Source organism: Rhopilema esculentum, chromosome 21 (genome assembly GCF_057945365.1).
Source record: "Rhopilema esculentum isolate cy_ngs chromosome 21, ASM5794536v1, whole genome shotgun sequence".
In the NCBI taxonomy this organism is placed as follows: domain Eukaryota; kingdom Metazoa; phylum Cnidaria; class Scyphozoa; order Rhizostomeae; family Rhizostomatidae; genus Rhopilema; species Rhopilema esculentum.
In genome coordinates this window covers 5010953-5028120 of record NC_142835.1, presented here as the reverse complement: position 1 = coordinate 5028120, position 17168 = coordinate 5010953, and the positions used below count along the sequence as shown (strand labels likewise).

At 36.4% G+C, this 17168-nt stretch overlaps 2 protein-coding genes across 2 annotated transcripts in view; both read left to right on the top strand.

Annotated features, from left to right (window-relative positions):
* Window positions 1–1074: 1074 nt before the first annotated feature.
* Window positions 1075–3089, top strand: LOC135684329 (peroxisomal membrane protein PEX16). The gene has a single exon (XM_065199855.2). The coding sequence runs from the start codon at window positions 1080–1082 to the stop codon at window positions 2331–2333; it is 1254 nt and encodes a 417-aa protein (XP_065055927.2). The 5' UTR covers window positions 1075–1079; the 3' UTR covers window positions 2334–3089.
* Window positions 3090–3974: 885 nt separating this feature from the next.
* Window positions 3975–17168, top strand: part of LOC135684321 (dedicator of cytokinesis protein 9) — a 41819-nt gene continuing 28625 nt past the window's right edge. The window contains exons 1-14 of the mRNA XM_065199845.2: window positions 3975–4184; window positions 6635–6751; window positions 8707–8796; window positions 10714–10796; window positions 11178–11256; window positions 11486–11587; window positions 11739–11810; window positions 12065–12127; window positions 12735–13367; window positions 13740–13945; window positions 14895–14961; window positions 15449–15504; window positions 15915–15988; window positions 16543–16730. Of these exons, the coding sequence (XP_065055917.2) occupies window positions 4080–4184; window positions 6635–6751; window positions 8707–8796; window positions 10714–10796; window positions 11178–11256; window positions 11486–11587; window positions 11739–11810; window positions 12065–12127; window positions 12735–13367; window positions 13740–13945; window positions 14895–14961; window positions 15449–15504; window positions 15915–15988; window positions 16543–16730 (1935 nt within the window). The 5' untranslated portion in view covers window positions 3975–4079. The remainder of the gene's footprint in view (window positions 4185–6634; window positions 6752–8706; window positions 8797–10713; window positions 10797–11177; window positions 11257–11485; window positions 11588–11738; window positions 11811–12064; window positions 12128–12734; window positions 13368–13739; window positions 13946–14894; window positions 14962–15448; window positions 15505–15914; window positions 15989–16542; window positions 16731–17168) is intronic.

Here is a 17168-nt window from a genome sequence, read left to right as displayed (position 1 = left end):
CAGATCGTTGTATTAGATTTCGTCACAGTGTTGCTTTTGAAAGTTTTTACCAGAAGCACTCGATTATAGATCTTTTCATGATTTTTACACGCGTAAAATTTCTACTTTCAAAACTCTGGAATTAAGTTTCAGGCAATAGTGTTCATTGCCAACGGTCAATTAAATGACAGATCTTTGGGCTCAAGGGATGTTTCCTAAGGAAGAAAATACTTCTCACGGGAAAGAGCGTGGTCCCGGACCCCTTTTGTCCCTCTCTTTTGTTCCTCCCATTTAAATTAAATCAGCTTCTGCAACTTGCATCTCTCGAATGTAATAATGAAATGTTCAACAGAAGTCTTTCATAGCTCATTGCATAGAATGTCTTCGAAATTACGAAGGAGGTTCAGAACTTTTTGGTCGTAAATGTATAAGTTGAAGTAACGACTTCTTCTAAAGTTATGATTTTAAAAAGAAGAAACAGTGAATTGAAGCAACGAGAAATCGAATTTGTAAAGTGTTTTAAAATGTCGACCATTGTTTCTTATAAAATATCTACACAAAGCATGATTATAGTAGCTATTGTAGCACCTATTTTAATAATCATAGTGGCTATTTCAATAGATTTTATAACAAGAGAAAGGAAACTTGCAGTTCAAAAAACGTTCAACAAGAGATCATTTACTTCATATAAAAATTGGTGCATTGCTGTGAAAAGAATAGATGGCGACTCTAGTAAGAAATGATCAAAATATAGGACTAGCAGGTTACATTTGCTTTCTATAAGATGTCCAGCATGTTTTATTGAGCTTGAATATATTCTTCTCTTTTTCAAACCTGATATGGTTCAGTGAAATTTTGAAAAATATAGGTATGTCGTGCGATATTTCAAACAGTCAAATGCTGAGAAATGTGATACAAATATGCTAGCTGAGGCTGATCAATATTCTTGTAATATTCTATATAACTGGATGATTCTTAGCCTAAATATTCTTGTAATAAATATTCTTATAAAATAAAGGGAATGTAATTGTTTTGTACAACACTGGCACACACCCTGTTGATTTCGCAGTCCAAAACCTCGTTTTGGTTGCAACAGAACGATGATCTCATGGCTTCTCATGCATAATGCTTGTGCGACAGAATCTGTGATTGTGCCGCTAAAACTCTGGAAGATGGCGTCGCAAGATGGAGATAAAGGCATTGCTGTAGTGATGAAGACTTTAGCCAAGGCACAACCTGCCATAATATCCACCTACGAGCTTTTGAAGAAGAAACTTAACGATTTTTCGGAAAGCTATAAACGTATGGTTGTGGAAGACCCGGCAAAGGTTGCCACGTTTGAGTCGACACTTAATTTGATTTCATTCGTCCTCCCGGGTAACATTCGGTCATCAGATATTGTATCAGAGCTGGTTTATTTTGCTACAAAGATGTTGGCACTAATTCACGATATTATTTACAGGCGGGAGCTGAGTGTCATGCACAAGTTTCTTTGGACTGAGAAAACGTACTTAGAGTCGGTCCTAACTGTTTTGGAATACATGGCTCCATTTCTTGAGTTAGGGGCTGGGCGCTTGTGGGGTGAATCTGGGAAGTGGTTGGTTGTATTCTGTTTCCAGACACTAAAAGCTGCTTTGAAGACAATTTTATTGTTTGTTTATGACACTGGTATCCAGCATTCACCATCTTTATTATTTATTAAAGAAAGAATTAAAATAGACCAGAAAGAAATAGATAAAAAGCTCACAGTTGTTAATGAGAATATGCCTCAGCAAGATAGGGATATGGAAAAGGCATGGCAAGATGCCAAAACAGACACAGAGGACAGTAAATGCGATGTCTGGAGAGGAAAAAGATCAGGAAGAACAATCAGGTCCTTGAAGTCATCACCCCCTAAAGGGTTTAGAGATTGGAAAGTCCCAAAGAAAATAGAAAAAGAGAGTGAAAGTGTTGATTACTACAAAGCAGAGAGCAAGCTGACATACACTGAGAAGTTAGCAGAGCTTGCTTATATTTTAAGGCCACTTTGTCATCTGTCAAGTATGTTTGTGTGTGGCGAAAAGTCATGGAAACCATGGTTGTTGTCAATGGCAGTTGACTTGAGTAGTATACATCATTTAAACTCAAAGAAAGTTATAAAAGATATTGAAAAAGATGAAATTTTTAGAAGGAAAGCAGCATTATTGATGTATATTCTTCGATCTCCTTTTTATGACAAATTTTCCAAGGCAAAGATCTTAAAGTGTCTTAGAGTTCTAGGAGAAGTAATTCCTGGAATGAAAATGATTGCCCAACCACTGCAAGAGTATCTGCCAATGTGGCAACAGATTTATTCACATAGCTGGTATAGCTAAAACATAATCTTTTTATCCAGAATGCATTTTCTTTAACAGTGAACACAATTTGCTAAGTTTGACATTTATGTATTGATAGTTTGCTCCTTTAAAAGCATCTGTGTCCCAAATTAAGCTTAATTAATTTGCCAATTCATGGGGAGACAGATTGCCTTTAAAGTGCAAGTTATTTAGTTAGATGGAGTTTTCAAGTGAAATTCACAAAAAATTTGCAAATTAGATCTGAATGCTATTTCTTTAGATCATCATCATATAATAGCTATACTTGCTGCCTATGATTTTTTTGCTATAACTAATTTATAAGTTTTAATTTGAGATAATTGATTCCCTGCTGTTAGTATTTTTCATCAGTGCTTCTCTTGAAAGTATACTATTTTAAGCATCTGTGGCTTATTCTGAAGTCACTTCAGACAATTGTCTCAAGGTAGAACCTTTTGCTTTGAGTAATTCAAACAAGACCCAAATGAACTTCTAAATGGAACAATAGAAACAACAATGTTATCATTGAAACTACTAACTACAATTATTGTAATAAGTTGGTTTCTTTTCTTCAAAACCTTACTGCATGAATGAGGGAGGGGATTTCATTCAACACACAGGAAGGACTTCAATGATGGGGAGGGGGCTTCTTAACCAGTAGCAAAATATAGAATTGTCAGTAATAAGTAGTTAGAGTTGAGTGACTTGTTGTTTATGTGCATACTGTGTATATTGTTTTGGTTTATTTTTTTTTGTAATGTATTTTAATTAAAGGTATACTCTGTGTTACTTTTTACCACTTATCTCTTCGTTGAATGTTCAAGCCAATAAAATAACTGGATGGCAAATAAGTTGAATATTTGCCAAATTTGAACTTTTAAGTTCAATTCAAAAGTCTAGATATAGCTTAATGTTGAAATCAGGGTTGCAAAAACCTATTTTTAATTGCTTAAAGTAGAACCTTTCAAATTCTTTCTCCAATTTGACACACTACAAGCTTGAATGTGAAAATAAGAAGACCCACGTCATTAAACAATTTATACAAGCAATGATGTCAATAGATATCAAGTAGAGGTGTGTTGTTCCAAGGTCGTACCTTTTCATTGAACAATTTGGTTTGCTTAAGGTTATAAATTGAAAACGTCTGATTCAATGATCTTGAATATAACTGTATTTACATCCCAAAAGATTTGGCAAGTCTGTTAGAAGTTTCGCATTGTAGGAAATTATTGGAGGTATATGGCCCTCAGATGCTATGCCCTTATGCTTTGAAGACTAGCAGTGGCAGTTATTAGGGAGAATGAGGGGGGGGGGCAAGATACCATATTTTCGGATTTCGGGAAAAGTTCAAAGCTAATTTAGTCACACCATTTACCTATTATCATCTACATACTCTGTAATCGCCACCAAAACTGGAATAAAGTAAAAAAAGTTTGATTATGAATTCAACAAATATTACAAAAATTCATAAAGCGTGAAATGTTCGAATTAAAAGAAATACTAATGGTAGTAATGAAGAAAAACAATCAGGCAAGAATGAATGCAGCGCGGCAGCAACTTTATGCCGTACAGACATACCGTCTGCATCGTGTATCTCATATGACACCACTGTGAGGCACCCTATGCCAATTGGTTCGGTCCCCTTGTGACCGAGTCTCGGTACACATTGTCTGCATGTAAATAAGTTGATCAAGGGTTACACACGACCAGTAAAATGGAGTAGTTCACGGTAAAGTCTTCGAAGTAACAATGGTCTCACATTGAATCATGTCTGAAAAGAAAGAGAAAAGGTCGAAGCGGGAGGGGACTCTCAGTAATGTGTGCATCCTTATTGATGATAGCTCTACCGAAGTTGAGACCAAGCCGCTCAAGGTACATAATTTCCATGTGTTTGTATTTTCGTGTAGATTGATTTGAAGTTATTATGAAAACTACCTAGTGCCTTGAGTGACAACGACATCGATTTCCATGTTGTTTTCAATTATCAATGTAGGCCTGTAAACGGTTACTGCCGGGAGAGTTATTTGTATTTTATGTTACCTAGAGTACAAGACAGTTTTGCCGAGCGGCCTACTTTCAATATTTGCACAAGAGAGCTAGAGGTGTGAATATATAACTTTAGGGCGGGCCTCATTTTTCCAAAATTTTGTTGATAAAGGTGTGGGTTCATTTTACTTGCCAGACGTTCCTTCCTTAGTCCAGGGTCTATCAGTTTTATCTCATAGTGGTATTCACAGCGCACCGGCAATTCTTTTGGTTTCTAAAACGATCATTTCCGACAACCCGTAATGACGTTTTAATAAATTTAGGCACATATCAATGTGTTGCTGCCAAGTCACTAGGATTTAGTACTTCGTTTAAATCAGAGTCGGATGACACTGACCTGCTATAGTCAGTTCTTAGTTATCCACTAGAATGTTTTTGTATTAAATTTGTTTAGTGAAAAATAAATTAACTTTTGAAGCTTAATAATGTTTTCTCACAAAAACATTTATATATCCCCTTAAAATGAAATTTAGCTAAGAATTCAACATTCATTCAAGCTTTATGAAATTGAGGTATAATAATACTGTAATGATATTTTGGGTATTTAAGTTTTTATATTTATATATATACTTATGAAATATAAAAAAATGAAGTTGAACTACTAAATTGAATTAAATTAAATATTCAATGTGAATGACTTTTATCAACAGAAAATAATTTAAATGCCCAACAAAATAATTTTTGAAAATGTGTTGCTAATAGATTAAGGTTTGAAAACTAGGAAATAAATTAAATGCTCTTCATTTTGTTATCGATAGACCCAAGTAATACATTTATTTATAAATCTTCTAATCCTAAAATATTGACTAGGACCAGACAAAAAGGTAGTGCCATTCCTGGTTCGGATATTTCCTGAGTGTGTTGCCTATTATAAGGGGTGCAAAAGCAGCAAAACCTTGCAAGAAGGCTGCCAAACGCTGTAATCCAAACGCTGCCAAACACAGTGAAATTAAGGACAAAGATGCGGTCACAATGGCAGTAAGTGCCATGGCATAAAAGCAAAATGCTCAATTACAAGTAAAAGGGAGTAACTGTATGGCAAGTTTTTTTGGTTCCCACTCTGATTGAGAGAACAATCTGTTGCGTTGGTCCAAACCTTCATTGTATAATTGATTGGAAATGCACTCAGATCCTAAAACCAAAACCAAAATGTTGATTGTGCACACCTATTTACATGAAAATTTACTGTTTTTCTCAAGATATTCCATCATTATTTTAGAAATCTCTTTTAAAATCTAGAAATTCAGAAATCAAATAATTATCATTTTTGTTAATGATGTTCATTATAATCATAATCATGAACATCTATCATCATCAAAGACACTGCATAGTTTTTGATTTTATAATGAGTTCAACTTTGTTTGCTATAAAAGTTTGATAAAAAACAAGGCATTATGCTTAAAAAAGTCAATGTTTGTTTCTAAGTCTACCCTTTTACTTATTCTTCAGAGATGCATTGCTTGCTCATCAATATTGTATGATACAAATATTGATCTTTGATGCTAATGTCCTAAAACATAAGCAAACAAAATTGTTTGTGCAAAGAGAATACAAGTTTCTGTTCTAATCACACATAATTGGAAAATGCTGGATGGATGAATGCGACAGGGCTCTGGTCTGCTTACCTAATCACCAGACTTATCCCCCATCATCTTGTGGTGATATTGGTTTCCTGCCATGTGTGTCAAGGCAATATCTTATCATATGCATAGATATGTCTGTGCTTTTCATCATGAAAAAACTTTACTGCCTAGTATAAATAATATATTTTAATCCAATAACATCAGTACACCACTGCTCTTTTTGTATTTTTTATCCTTATGCAATTTGAATTGTAAGTTTTCATGCAAGGTGAACATAAGATACTTTTAGTATAGTTAAGCTGGATATGACTAGTGTATATATAAGATGGATTGGCATAATGGGAGAAAAGCCCCTCACATGGCATGAAACTGCAGTTTGTCACAATAATTGATTTAAGCAGCAATTTCTTGCTATGTTTATAATAGAGGTGTTTACGTCACAAAAATCTGTTTTTAGAATTTTGAATTTGGATCCCATAAGCTGAAAAAGTATCAATAAATGTCCCTAAAAGTGCAAAATCCAAAATGAACTTAATAAAATGATAGGATTGTTGATACTGTGTCTGTAAGTGTTCATCAATCTATTTCTTCCCAATTGGCTGTTGGAAAACAATGCCATGCAACGCCTGTTCCTAGCGCCATCTTATAAAATCTGTCTATATTCACATTGCATGCAATCTAATTCTACAATAGGAAATAGTCTCTGGCATCCAACCAAACAGCTATGAAGATGAGCTGGTTCAGAAAAAAGCCGAAATCCAAAGGGACAAACACAGTGACATGCTCTTGTTCCCAGAAGATGACGTCATCGTAAGTTTCTAATAGAATTTTTCAGTTTGTGAAATACAATGCAATCTACATACCGTAAAACCTCTATTAAGCCCCTGGGGGCTTATTTATTTTTTCAGTCCTAGAGGGGGGGGGCTTAAAAGAGAGGGGACTTATAAGAGAGAGGGGGCTTATTAAAAATTTGAAGTAAAAAATGTTTTAAAAATGCCCTTGTCTATTTTTCTGTAATGGAAACGTCATACAAATGTTCTCAGAAAATTTCGCTAGCTGCTTTGAAAGTCTAATTAATGAATTATAAGGCCCTCATCTTCATCAGAATCACCAGGATCAATTGATAACCTTGGGACATCTTCTGAACAAATTTCAACTGACTTGTCAGGCGCACAAGTAGCCACTAAAGGCGCGTGTTTTCCTTGTTTGACAATGAAGGCTAAGGGGGGGGGGCTTGATAGAGAGTGGGGACTTATTTTAATTTTTTGCCTGATAAGGAGGGGCTTAATAGAGAGAGGAGGCTTGATAGAGCGAGGGGGCTTAATAGAGCGAGGGGGCTTAAAATAGCTTTTACGCTATATCACGCATATGTTAGACCAGAATTATATTGTAGGAAGGTGCCCATGGGAGGAAGGTGTCTGTAGTGAGGTTTCTTTTGGTAGGAAACATCTTACAGTGAGACGTCAATTTATGGGAGGCTTTCGTCATAGTGAGGTTCCATTGCATGGAGATATCTTTTTGAGGGAGGCCACTGTCGCAGTGAGATGTCCATTGTAGGGAGCTGTCCATTGTAGGGACCTGTCGAGGCTCTTATAGATTGCAGGACCGTGACCAAGGGAAAGAAATGTTGAGACAGACCTTTTGTCTGTAGTTTAAAGTTTTCCGTTAATCAAGGTTATATCCTACTTAGAAACCCATTGAAGACATTAAATTTCGTTTTAACCGTTTTTAAAGATTTAGAAAAACCGCAGCGACTGACAACGGAATATTTTGATGTTAAAACTGATAGTAGCAACCTGAAATTATCTTGTTCTACATGCCCAGTGAGCTGCAGCGAAAATGTTTTCGTTTGTAATGACACAGCTATGCTTTGTGCGTTTTCAGTGGCGTCGCGTGACCATTCTCGCTGGGGGGGGGGGGGTCTTGTTGTAAGAGATGCAAAACCATATTTTACCGACAGAAATTCTTTTGTTACATTAATATTTTGTTTGATTTAATTCTACCGACGAGTTCTCTGAAAGTTGGGAGGTGTACACCCCCCACACCCCCTGCACGCTACGCCCCTGTGCACGCCTCTCTTCTTCCTATATTGCCAGTAAAGTTTATTTTTGTGTCCATCACTGAATACTTTTGGGACATTACCTTTCGTACATGGACCCATTAAGCTGAAAAATCGTACAATTTAGATTCCCAAAGTTCGGATTTAAAATGCCCACTTACTTCTGGACTGCATTCTTATTGTCCCCATGAATTCAGTTTTTATTATTTTGTGAATATTTTGCGGGAAACTCTTGAATTCAGCATATGAAGTGCGATCCTGTCTTTGTTTCCAACAAATGCATCTTGGTGAATTGAGGTTTCATTGGCATACCCTCAACCAGTTAATTTCAATACTTGTCTACGATTTACGGAAGCAGATAGAATTCCGGAAATGTCATTGCTCCTGGACCATCCAAAATAGTGGTTGTACGTTGGAGTCTTGTAATATATTTGTTTTGCTTTGAATTCTGTGCAAGAGTAATACCGCAGCTGGAATCATAAAGCAAATTATACACAACGAAAGAGATTGGAGAAGATGCCATTAATCCAAGACTGTCCCCCGAATGTTGCCTGCTTTTTCCTAAACGACTTCGCAAAGTATACCTCGGATGCACCAAATGTATGCTCTTCGTTTGCTTGTTTCTTTACAGTGAATCGTATTTTAGTTTTCCTTGCTGATTTAAGCAGTCTGCTAAGATGAAATGGTTGATATTTCTTTTTCAAAGGTTTATGAAATTCCACGAGAGTTACGAACAGAGTATTCCACCGTTTCATCGCAAGCCAGAAATGAATCGAACAGTCTCTTTGTTAAAGAGGTAGGTGCCTTTTTTTGAGGTATGTTATTCGGGAACTAGCCTTAAATTAGTCATATATTTGTTCATTTATGGCAGAAAAATAGATGTTCTTTTATTTAACAAGGAAATCTTACTGGTCCAGGTGTAACGCGATTTCCTTGATCAAATATTTGAATAAATTGGTAAACAGCGTTTTCGTGAAAAATAGTGTGGTTTTCATCAGCATTTATAACTGTCCCTTCTTAAGTTTTAGATTGCTAGCTCCAATATGGCAACCTATCGGAGATGGATAGATTACTAACTCCATATCGATTTATAAAAGTTGCCACAAGCTCCTGGATCTTTGGTTTTTGGTCTCATATATAGAGAATTGCTAGGCCGTGCTTCAAAGGCAATGAATATTCTGAGCTCATTGCGTATAATGTGTTTCAGTAGTGTAGTTTAGTGAGTAGTGTATTAATATGGTATGGCCTAAAGGTTTATCTTGAGTATAAAACTAAGTATAGTTGTAAGCGATCTTTACTCTATAGTTTTGAAAGGGGGTGTGTCTTGGTATTGATAATAATCAAATGGGTATTGGTAAAAGTCATAATAACGTTGATAAGGGAATTTGATAGCATATGATGAATTGACCACAATATCAGTCAAGTCAGACAATGGATATTAATTACTGTATCAATCAGTTTGGTCTTGAATTACCGAAGGCAGAAATGAAAAACTGAGAAACAGATTGGGTCACTGATATTAATGTAACCGTAAATCGATGGCTAATGCTGCCAGGATATAGTTGACTGGGTGTGATTGTGATCTTCTTGAAATCCCTCTCAAACCAACTTGGATTTATTACGGAACTAGGAAGGTCAAATTTATTTTAAAAACTAAGCGTGACTCGCTTGAAACTCGGACTTTCAGCACAGAAACGTTCTGTTCGACAAATCAAAGCATGCAAAAAATCTCTGTTGTCCTCAGAAGCAGTTCGTTTGTTCGATGAATGAGGCCATTGTAGATGATTCTTTAAGCAAATCCTCTATGAAGATCAAGATAGAACAGATCTTGTTTACCATTGGCTCAATACCTAGTACTTTAGATACCTACAGATTTGACGATGTTAATATTTCTTTTGTTGAATGCTTTGATATGAAAATACCGGATCTTTCGTTTGGCCTAATGCTATAATAGACTTTTTGTTGCAAATCATCCATTTTCTATTGTCGGTTTTGAATATTTTGTATCGAAAAAACAGACGTGATCTTCAAAGGAAATCATGAATTTATTTGAAAATCAAATCTTCGTAGATTTTCTGTGTTGTTTGAAAAATCTATTTTACAATCTTTTTTGTTTGCATCAGTCGTTGATTATAAAATAAGTAATTTAGTCATTAACGTCTTCTATACACGCTTGATAATGTGGCGACCAAGCCAGCCTTGAGAGAGGTTAAGGGACAGGGGGGGGGGGGCGTAAAGAGTTAAATAGGTTCCTATGACATTTGAATACAATTTTACGTTCTGCTGCCAATAAGCTAGAAATGAATGCTCTAATATTTTCATACCCAAGAATTAAAATGTCGGAAAGCTTTATCTGCTATCGAGCTATGGGCTGGCATCGACATCGTCTGGAAATGTGTTCGATTTTCTACCCAGGCCCCAAAAAAGTTTGGCCTGAGCCTGAGATTTACTTCTTGAAAGATTCATCAAAACAAAACGTTTTTTAATATTGGAAAACTATTTTTTTTAAAGAGAATTAAGATTTATCGAATCTAAAGCAAGAAAGCGATAATTTCAAAGCAACGACAAGGATAATAAAGCACCAAGTATCTCATCAGCTTGAAATTAAGGATGTAAGGAAAAGAGAGATATGTGCATATTAGTTCAAGAAGGTGATAAAGAAAAACCGTGTCTTTGCCCTGATTTTTGATGAGAAATTTTTCTTTTCTTCCAGTGTATCAAAGCCTATACACAGGATTGGTTTGTTATTGAAAATCAATACGAACAGTACTCTGGGAGCTATCACCAGCTGCCATGGTAAGATGAACTTTTTATTATACCATCCACAATAGGAATCGTGATGTCTAAGAGATGAAGTGCTCCTACAAGAGTTTTGAGATTGCTTCATTTGAATCTCAAAGTATCCACCGTCTTAGTTCTTTTAAATTTAAAAACTGTTGTCCATCTTGAGATTCTCGTCTAGACCCTTAAAATGATGACAAATTCTTACAGTTAAGAGTTGAGTTCATTAAAAACACTTTTAAAGGTATGATTTTGTTGCACTTCAATTAGTAAATGATTTCTCTATGGCTGGTTATAAGAAACTTGGTTTCGAGTTTTCTCTGTTATTCATCGATCAATTTCCTCCTTCTTTCTCTGCTCGTGCCCAATCACTGTTATCTTTTTTTCTACCCGCAGCAAACAAGATGTCATGAAGATCTTAAACAGCCAGATATTTGAGATCGACATCGAAGAATCAGAAGTTGATGGGGCTCAGGTAGTTTTACCTCTTAGCTTTCTTTCAATTTGAAGACTGAATTTGGAAACCAGATATTTACGTTTTTCAATCTTAGAAATGTTTTTTTTAAAACGAAGAATGCTGTTTCATAGAATAAGGGCAAATAATGATCCTATATAAGTGAGTGAATGATAAATGAGTCTTTCAACTTTCCTGGAGATTTTTTCTTCAAATGAAAATATAATTAAATCATCAATATTTTTTATAGGACTCAAACCTAGTTTCTCAAAGGGAGAAAGGAATTTTCAAAGAAGGATACCTGACAAAGGCGCCTTTCCACACCGAGGGCAATTCCATGTATGGATCCAAAGTAAGTGATGTTATTATTTCTTTTTTATCTATACTTTGATATCACAGAACATTGGACCTGGAACTGAATTCATTTTCACCACCGACCTGATATGCTTTATTTTTCTTTCCTAGTTTTGAAATATTAATCTAAAGTCTTTGAATTTTCCTAGACCTACAAAAGACGTTGGTTTACCCTCAAGCAAGTTTCCAGTGATGGCTCATATCTCCTTGAATACAAAAAGGTGCTTTTTGCTTTTCTCTTTTCGAGCAACTAATGATTTTAGAATTTTCATAAACTTTGTACCCGTGACCTAGTTAGACTTACTCCATGAGCCTCAGTTTTGCTACTGCCTCGCTCAACTGTTGCAGCGTTCGTAAAGTGAGGCAGTAGCGAAACAGAGGCTTACAGAGTAAGTCTACCCATGATTTGCTATATCATTTTGTTATTGTCGATGCACAGGACTGCTTTCATAACATTTGATCAACTTTTTTGTAGGATGAAGCAAGCACTATGGCTAAAGGAACGCTCTACTTGGATTCATGCAGCCACATAACCAAAGTAAAGACCTCTTTAATTCATTTTGACCTCTTGATTGGATTAGTCACTTTGAGATAAGGGGAACAAATTTTACCATCTTATGAAAATTAAACCTATGCTTAATTTATATCCTGCGAAGGTAATTCTTGCCAATATTTAGCTTCAAAGTATAGTGATGCAAGTCAGGTTATTTTCTGTCTATTATTTCAGCTAGTAGAAATTGCTTGTCTTTTTCTGTCTGCTGACCAGTGCTCAGCATTGTACAGATGCCACTGCCTCAAGTTTTACAAAGCTTTCGTGATTCTCTTTATTAAGCAAATAACGAGTGTTGTCATGCAAAATCTGTTCTTTGCATTGAACGCCTTGTGAAAATTGCTTTCAAATAACGGACGCCTCCCTGGGCAATAGCCCAGGTCCCAGAATTGGCTATTTATATTTTCTTCTAACTGGGGAGAAAAATAAGCCTTTTTTGCCAAGCGGAAAATGCATACCCTTTTCATTCGTTACAAAAATCTGCTGTCTACGAATCCACCAAAATTCCCAGTAAATGTGCTAAATTTTTTTGAATTTCTGTTTTTGTTTGTTATTCATTATAGCGTAATTCCCCTCCATTAATTTCCCTCTGCAGGGCCTCAAAGGCAGAATGCATGGATTTGAGCTACACATTCAGGACAAGGTCTACGGGTTGGCGGCAGACAGCAGTGCTGAGATGAACTCGTGGGTGGCAGCCCTGTGTAAAGCCACTGGTATAGACATCGGCCAAGAGAAGGCGCTCAGGTCGTTTTTCGGAGGCCGAAAGGTGCAAGCGAAGCATTCAAATTTTAAAGAGAGCCTACGACAAAGTAATCATCCGTTGCTACTCGAATACGCTCATGAATCGGATAACTCAAATGCGAAACGAAGAAAAGAGATTCGAAATAAATTGTTCCCGATTTACTCTGATTTGGGCGGGAAGTTTGACGTTAACGACAACATTGAAGAAGCAGCTCATCCTTTCAAAGATTGCACTACCACACGCTTCATTGTAAATTGCCAAAGCCTACAATTTCGACTGGCAATTTTACATGAGGACGGGCGCAGCATCGAGTGTGAGCCGTTCTTTACAACATGGTGTTTGTTCGATGTTAGAGAAGGGAGAAAACTTTCCGAGGATTTTTGCTGTGATTTGAATGATCCATTTCTGAAAGAGATGTTGACTCCGATAGGAGGCTCGCCAAATGAACTGCTAAAGGACGATTCCAAAGTCATGTTCCCTAAACAGGTATTTTCCTAAATGGCAACTAATCATTTAGATATAAGAGAGTAATCTATATATTGATATAAGTCTTAGATTTAGCTATTGACATTGTCACGATTTAATATGTTTTTGCAACACAAGCTTGGATGTTTTTGCAACATAGGGAAAATATTTCAAAGGTATTTCGGTCATTTCCTGTGCACCATTGTATCACCTCTCCCGATATCACTGCGCCTCCCTCGCCATCATAATACAGTGAATCTCTTCCCATGACTGTTTATTTGGCTAATTCTTCTCCCCCACCTCATGTCACGAAATACTGACCCATTTACAACTATGAATGCAAGGAGGCAGTGATATGTCACAAATTTCTTATTGATTGTTTGTTTCTTGTAGGCCATATACTCTGTGACGTCACCGCACTCAGAAGTTTACCTTATCGTGAGGATAACAAAGATTTTGCAAGGAGGAATAAGCCAGTGTGTAGAACCCTATATGAAAACGACTGACAACAACAAAGCTGCATTGAAGATACAGCGACATGCAGCTGCTAGTTGTAAAAGACTTGGCAAGTATATGATGCCGTTTGGATGGGCGATGAGGTTTGTATAGGATACCACTTGGTTGATGTAGTGACCTTTTCGCGTGGTGAGCCTGCTTTTCACATGATCTTCACTTAGGGTAAGGAGAGTCGTCAGCTCTTTGCTTTTCCACGCATAGGAATCACGAGGTATAATCACATCGAAAGCAGGACCAGGGCACTTCTCGATAAACACAGCTTTTCAGTGTCCTAAAACTACATTCGGAAGCTTGGTAGTAGCAAATACAATATGATCTATTTCAATACACCCGTTTCAAAATAACGCTGTCGTCGATCTTTAGGTGTACCTACGACCGCCGGTCTACCTTACTTGTTATAAAGGATTACGGTTGCTCGAATATCAACAGTGCTCAAAAGATCTATTAGATAAAGTCTTTAAATTTACTAATATCACTGAGTGTAGATACGTTGCTGCCTGACCCAGTGGGAGATACCTCTTATCGATTGAGGAGCAAATGCGAAAGAAGACTTGGTTTACAGCTGCGAGGTCTCTTCTTACACTCGTAGATCTCAACCTCCATTTTTCCCTTTTAATACCCTCCACCTGATTTTCTCACCTCAGCTGCCTCGTTGGTGTACATTATTCTGAGAGCCTTTGGGATAAATTTGCCCTGATATCCTCGCACTCAAACTATAGAACAAGAAACTGCAAGGACATCCAAATTCCAAGATATAAAAAGGCTTCCTCTATTCAGCTCTTACTGCGGGGAACAGCATCCCTATTTCAATCAGGGAACTGCTGCCTACCCTCCCGCAGTTCAAAAGAAAATTAAAATCACATTTCAAGACTCCCTGAATGAGCAGCAAATAGGCCCTAACAATTTATTGTATTTTGGTTGAAACTTAATTGAATTAGTTTTTTTATATGCTGAAGGGATTTTTTTGTGGATAAATAATTTACTATAAATATGAATATGAATGATGCATTCTCGATTGTTTCTTTGTTTTAGGCCTCTGTTCAAAAACAGGGAGGGAGAAATCGATACCACTGCTGAATTCTCTGCAATATATAAGCAGGTAAGCTCTAAAGGTGTTTTCGGGCTTATTATGGTCCGGTAAAACTCAACGACCGGCCGGTAGCAAAGGTGGTTGGTTTCAGATCATGGGACTTGCTGTTGGAACCGCTGCTCTCCTTAAACTTCGCCATGTTATTAGATTTGCAAGCTACCGTAGGGAGAACAGGGTAGTGTCGCTTGAAAAGGATGGACCAGTGCATTTTTTGATCTAAGCATTGCTTCTAGGTTTCGTCAAGCATTATTTAGATACAGCTACGGATTGATGGTAACAAATACCATCTAAATAATCATTATGGTGCAAAGAATAACATAGTTTTTCAGATTAAGAAGAACAATTTCATTTTCAGACGAGAGTGACCTTATTTTTCTAATGGTTGTTGCATCTTGTTATGTTGTATTTGGCAGGATGTCCGCTAATTTCGTTTTTTCTCTCCAAAATAGCTTCTCTTTCCTTCTTTGTATTAACATTTTACGAATGTCTTTGTCAGGAGACGACAAAACTCGCCGATGAGGACTTTATGAAGCTTATAACAGACGTCAAAGCGTATGTTACTTTATCACAATTTTGCATTCACACACTTCGCTAACTTCTACTAAACACTGTATTTCTTTCATTTTATTAATATGATTGGCGACGATTAAACTCCAAATAGCAATTCCTCTCCTGTCGTTTATGATTGTTTATATTATAGTTTATTAGTTCTCTGTCACGAGAATTCCATAAAGAGTCATCTTGCTAATTGCTCGTTCTTAGTAAAGTTGTTTTTAGCTTATGCCAGTTTCAATTTTATCACTATTATTATTTTATCACAGTTTCAAAAGTATCACTTTTCAATAAATGAAATTCGCCAATTCTTTCGGTAGCTTCCATATGAAAAGCTAAAAATTGATTGTGCAAGGCATTGATCTTACTCCGGTCATTGATCTTAAATTAAAATCTGGATTATTTTTTAGGGACAAGACGAAACAGCAGATTATCCCAGGCCAAATTAAATGTGCTGTTAGTCAACAGAATGTCAACCAACCAAGTAAGACTCGTGAATTTGACTACCCCAATTCTACGTTGTTCCAATCATGACATTTCATTGATTTCCTGAACACGGTCATCTAGTCATGATGCTGAACCGTGCTTGTTTGAGTTTGACAATATTGGGTGCAAAGTACACCTGAGCATGCGTAGCTCGACTGGCACATTTTGTTCTTTGATATGTAGGAGTACTGTGGAACGAGATCTGAGACACCGGCGCTACTATGCTGCATTTCTGGAAGGGTTACTAGAAAGAACCCACTTGCTTTTAAAGTCACTGAAATGAAACCCTTTTCTTAGAAAAATTGTATGATTTCTTATAAGTCCAAAAATTTAGGATTTACAAAATTTCAAATAATTAACCACATTTTTTTCTACTGTCTTCATATTTGTGATGTGTTTGTTGTTGGCATGAAGGTATACAAGTTAAGGCATCAATTGCTTTGTGCTTGTTGTAGGCTTTTGTCCTACTAATTTATGTTTTTTGGAACACTTTCACTTCCTTATAGACCATGTTAGTAGCAGTACACTGAAATCTCGCTGTCTTTCTTTAAGACTGCTTCACACCATCACACGTTCCTTTGAAACCGTTCTCTCGATCCAACGACATTCCTAGCAGTTTGGAGGTGCAGGAAATCATCTCAGACAGACCTGATGTTGCCAGCCCGTTCACGACATACCTCAATCATTTTTACGTGTATCCAGTCTCATTGAATTACAGCAACCAAAAGACCTTCTCAAAGGTAGGCTTCATTAGTGATAAAATGGGTAAGATATCATCATCTCACAGGCTTGATGTGATCATTGCTGAAGTTATAATTTTCATAATACTTAATACAGATATCACAAAATGTATCATATTATTTCCACTTGGGAGCCCGTTAAATTTTTATCTAGTTAAAATAACATCAGTTTGAAGGACTGAAATTTGATTGTAAATTTTTATCATCATGATTGAAAGGAACAGCAAAATATTACGATTTCTGTGAAGCATTTCTTCTTTAAAGTGTTCTTCCAGAAGCAGCTTTCTTGCTTTATATTAGATTTATAAGATTATAAAGTATGAGTCCACTATGAATGGGATAAATAGTGACATCTGAGTGATATGGATGGGATAAATAGTGACATATGAGTGATATGAATGGGATAAATAGTGACATATGAGTGATATGAATGGGATA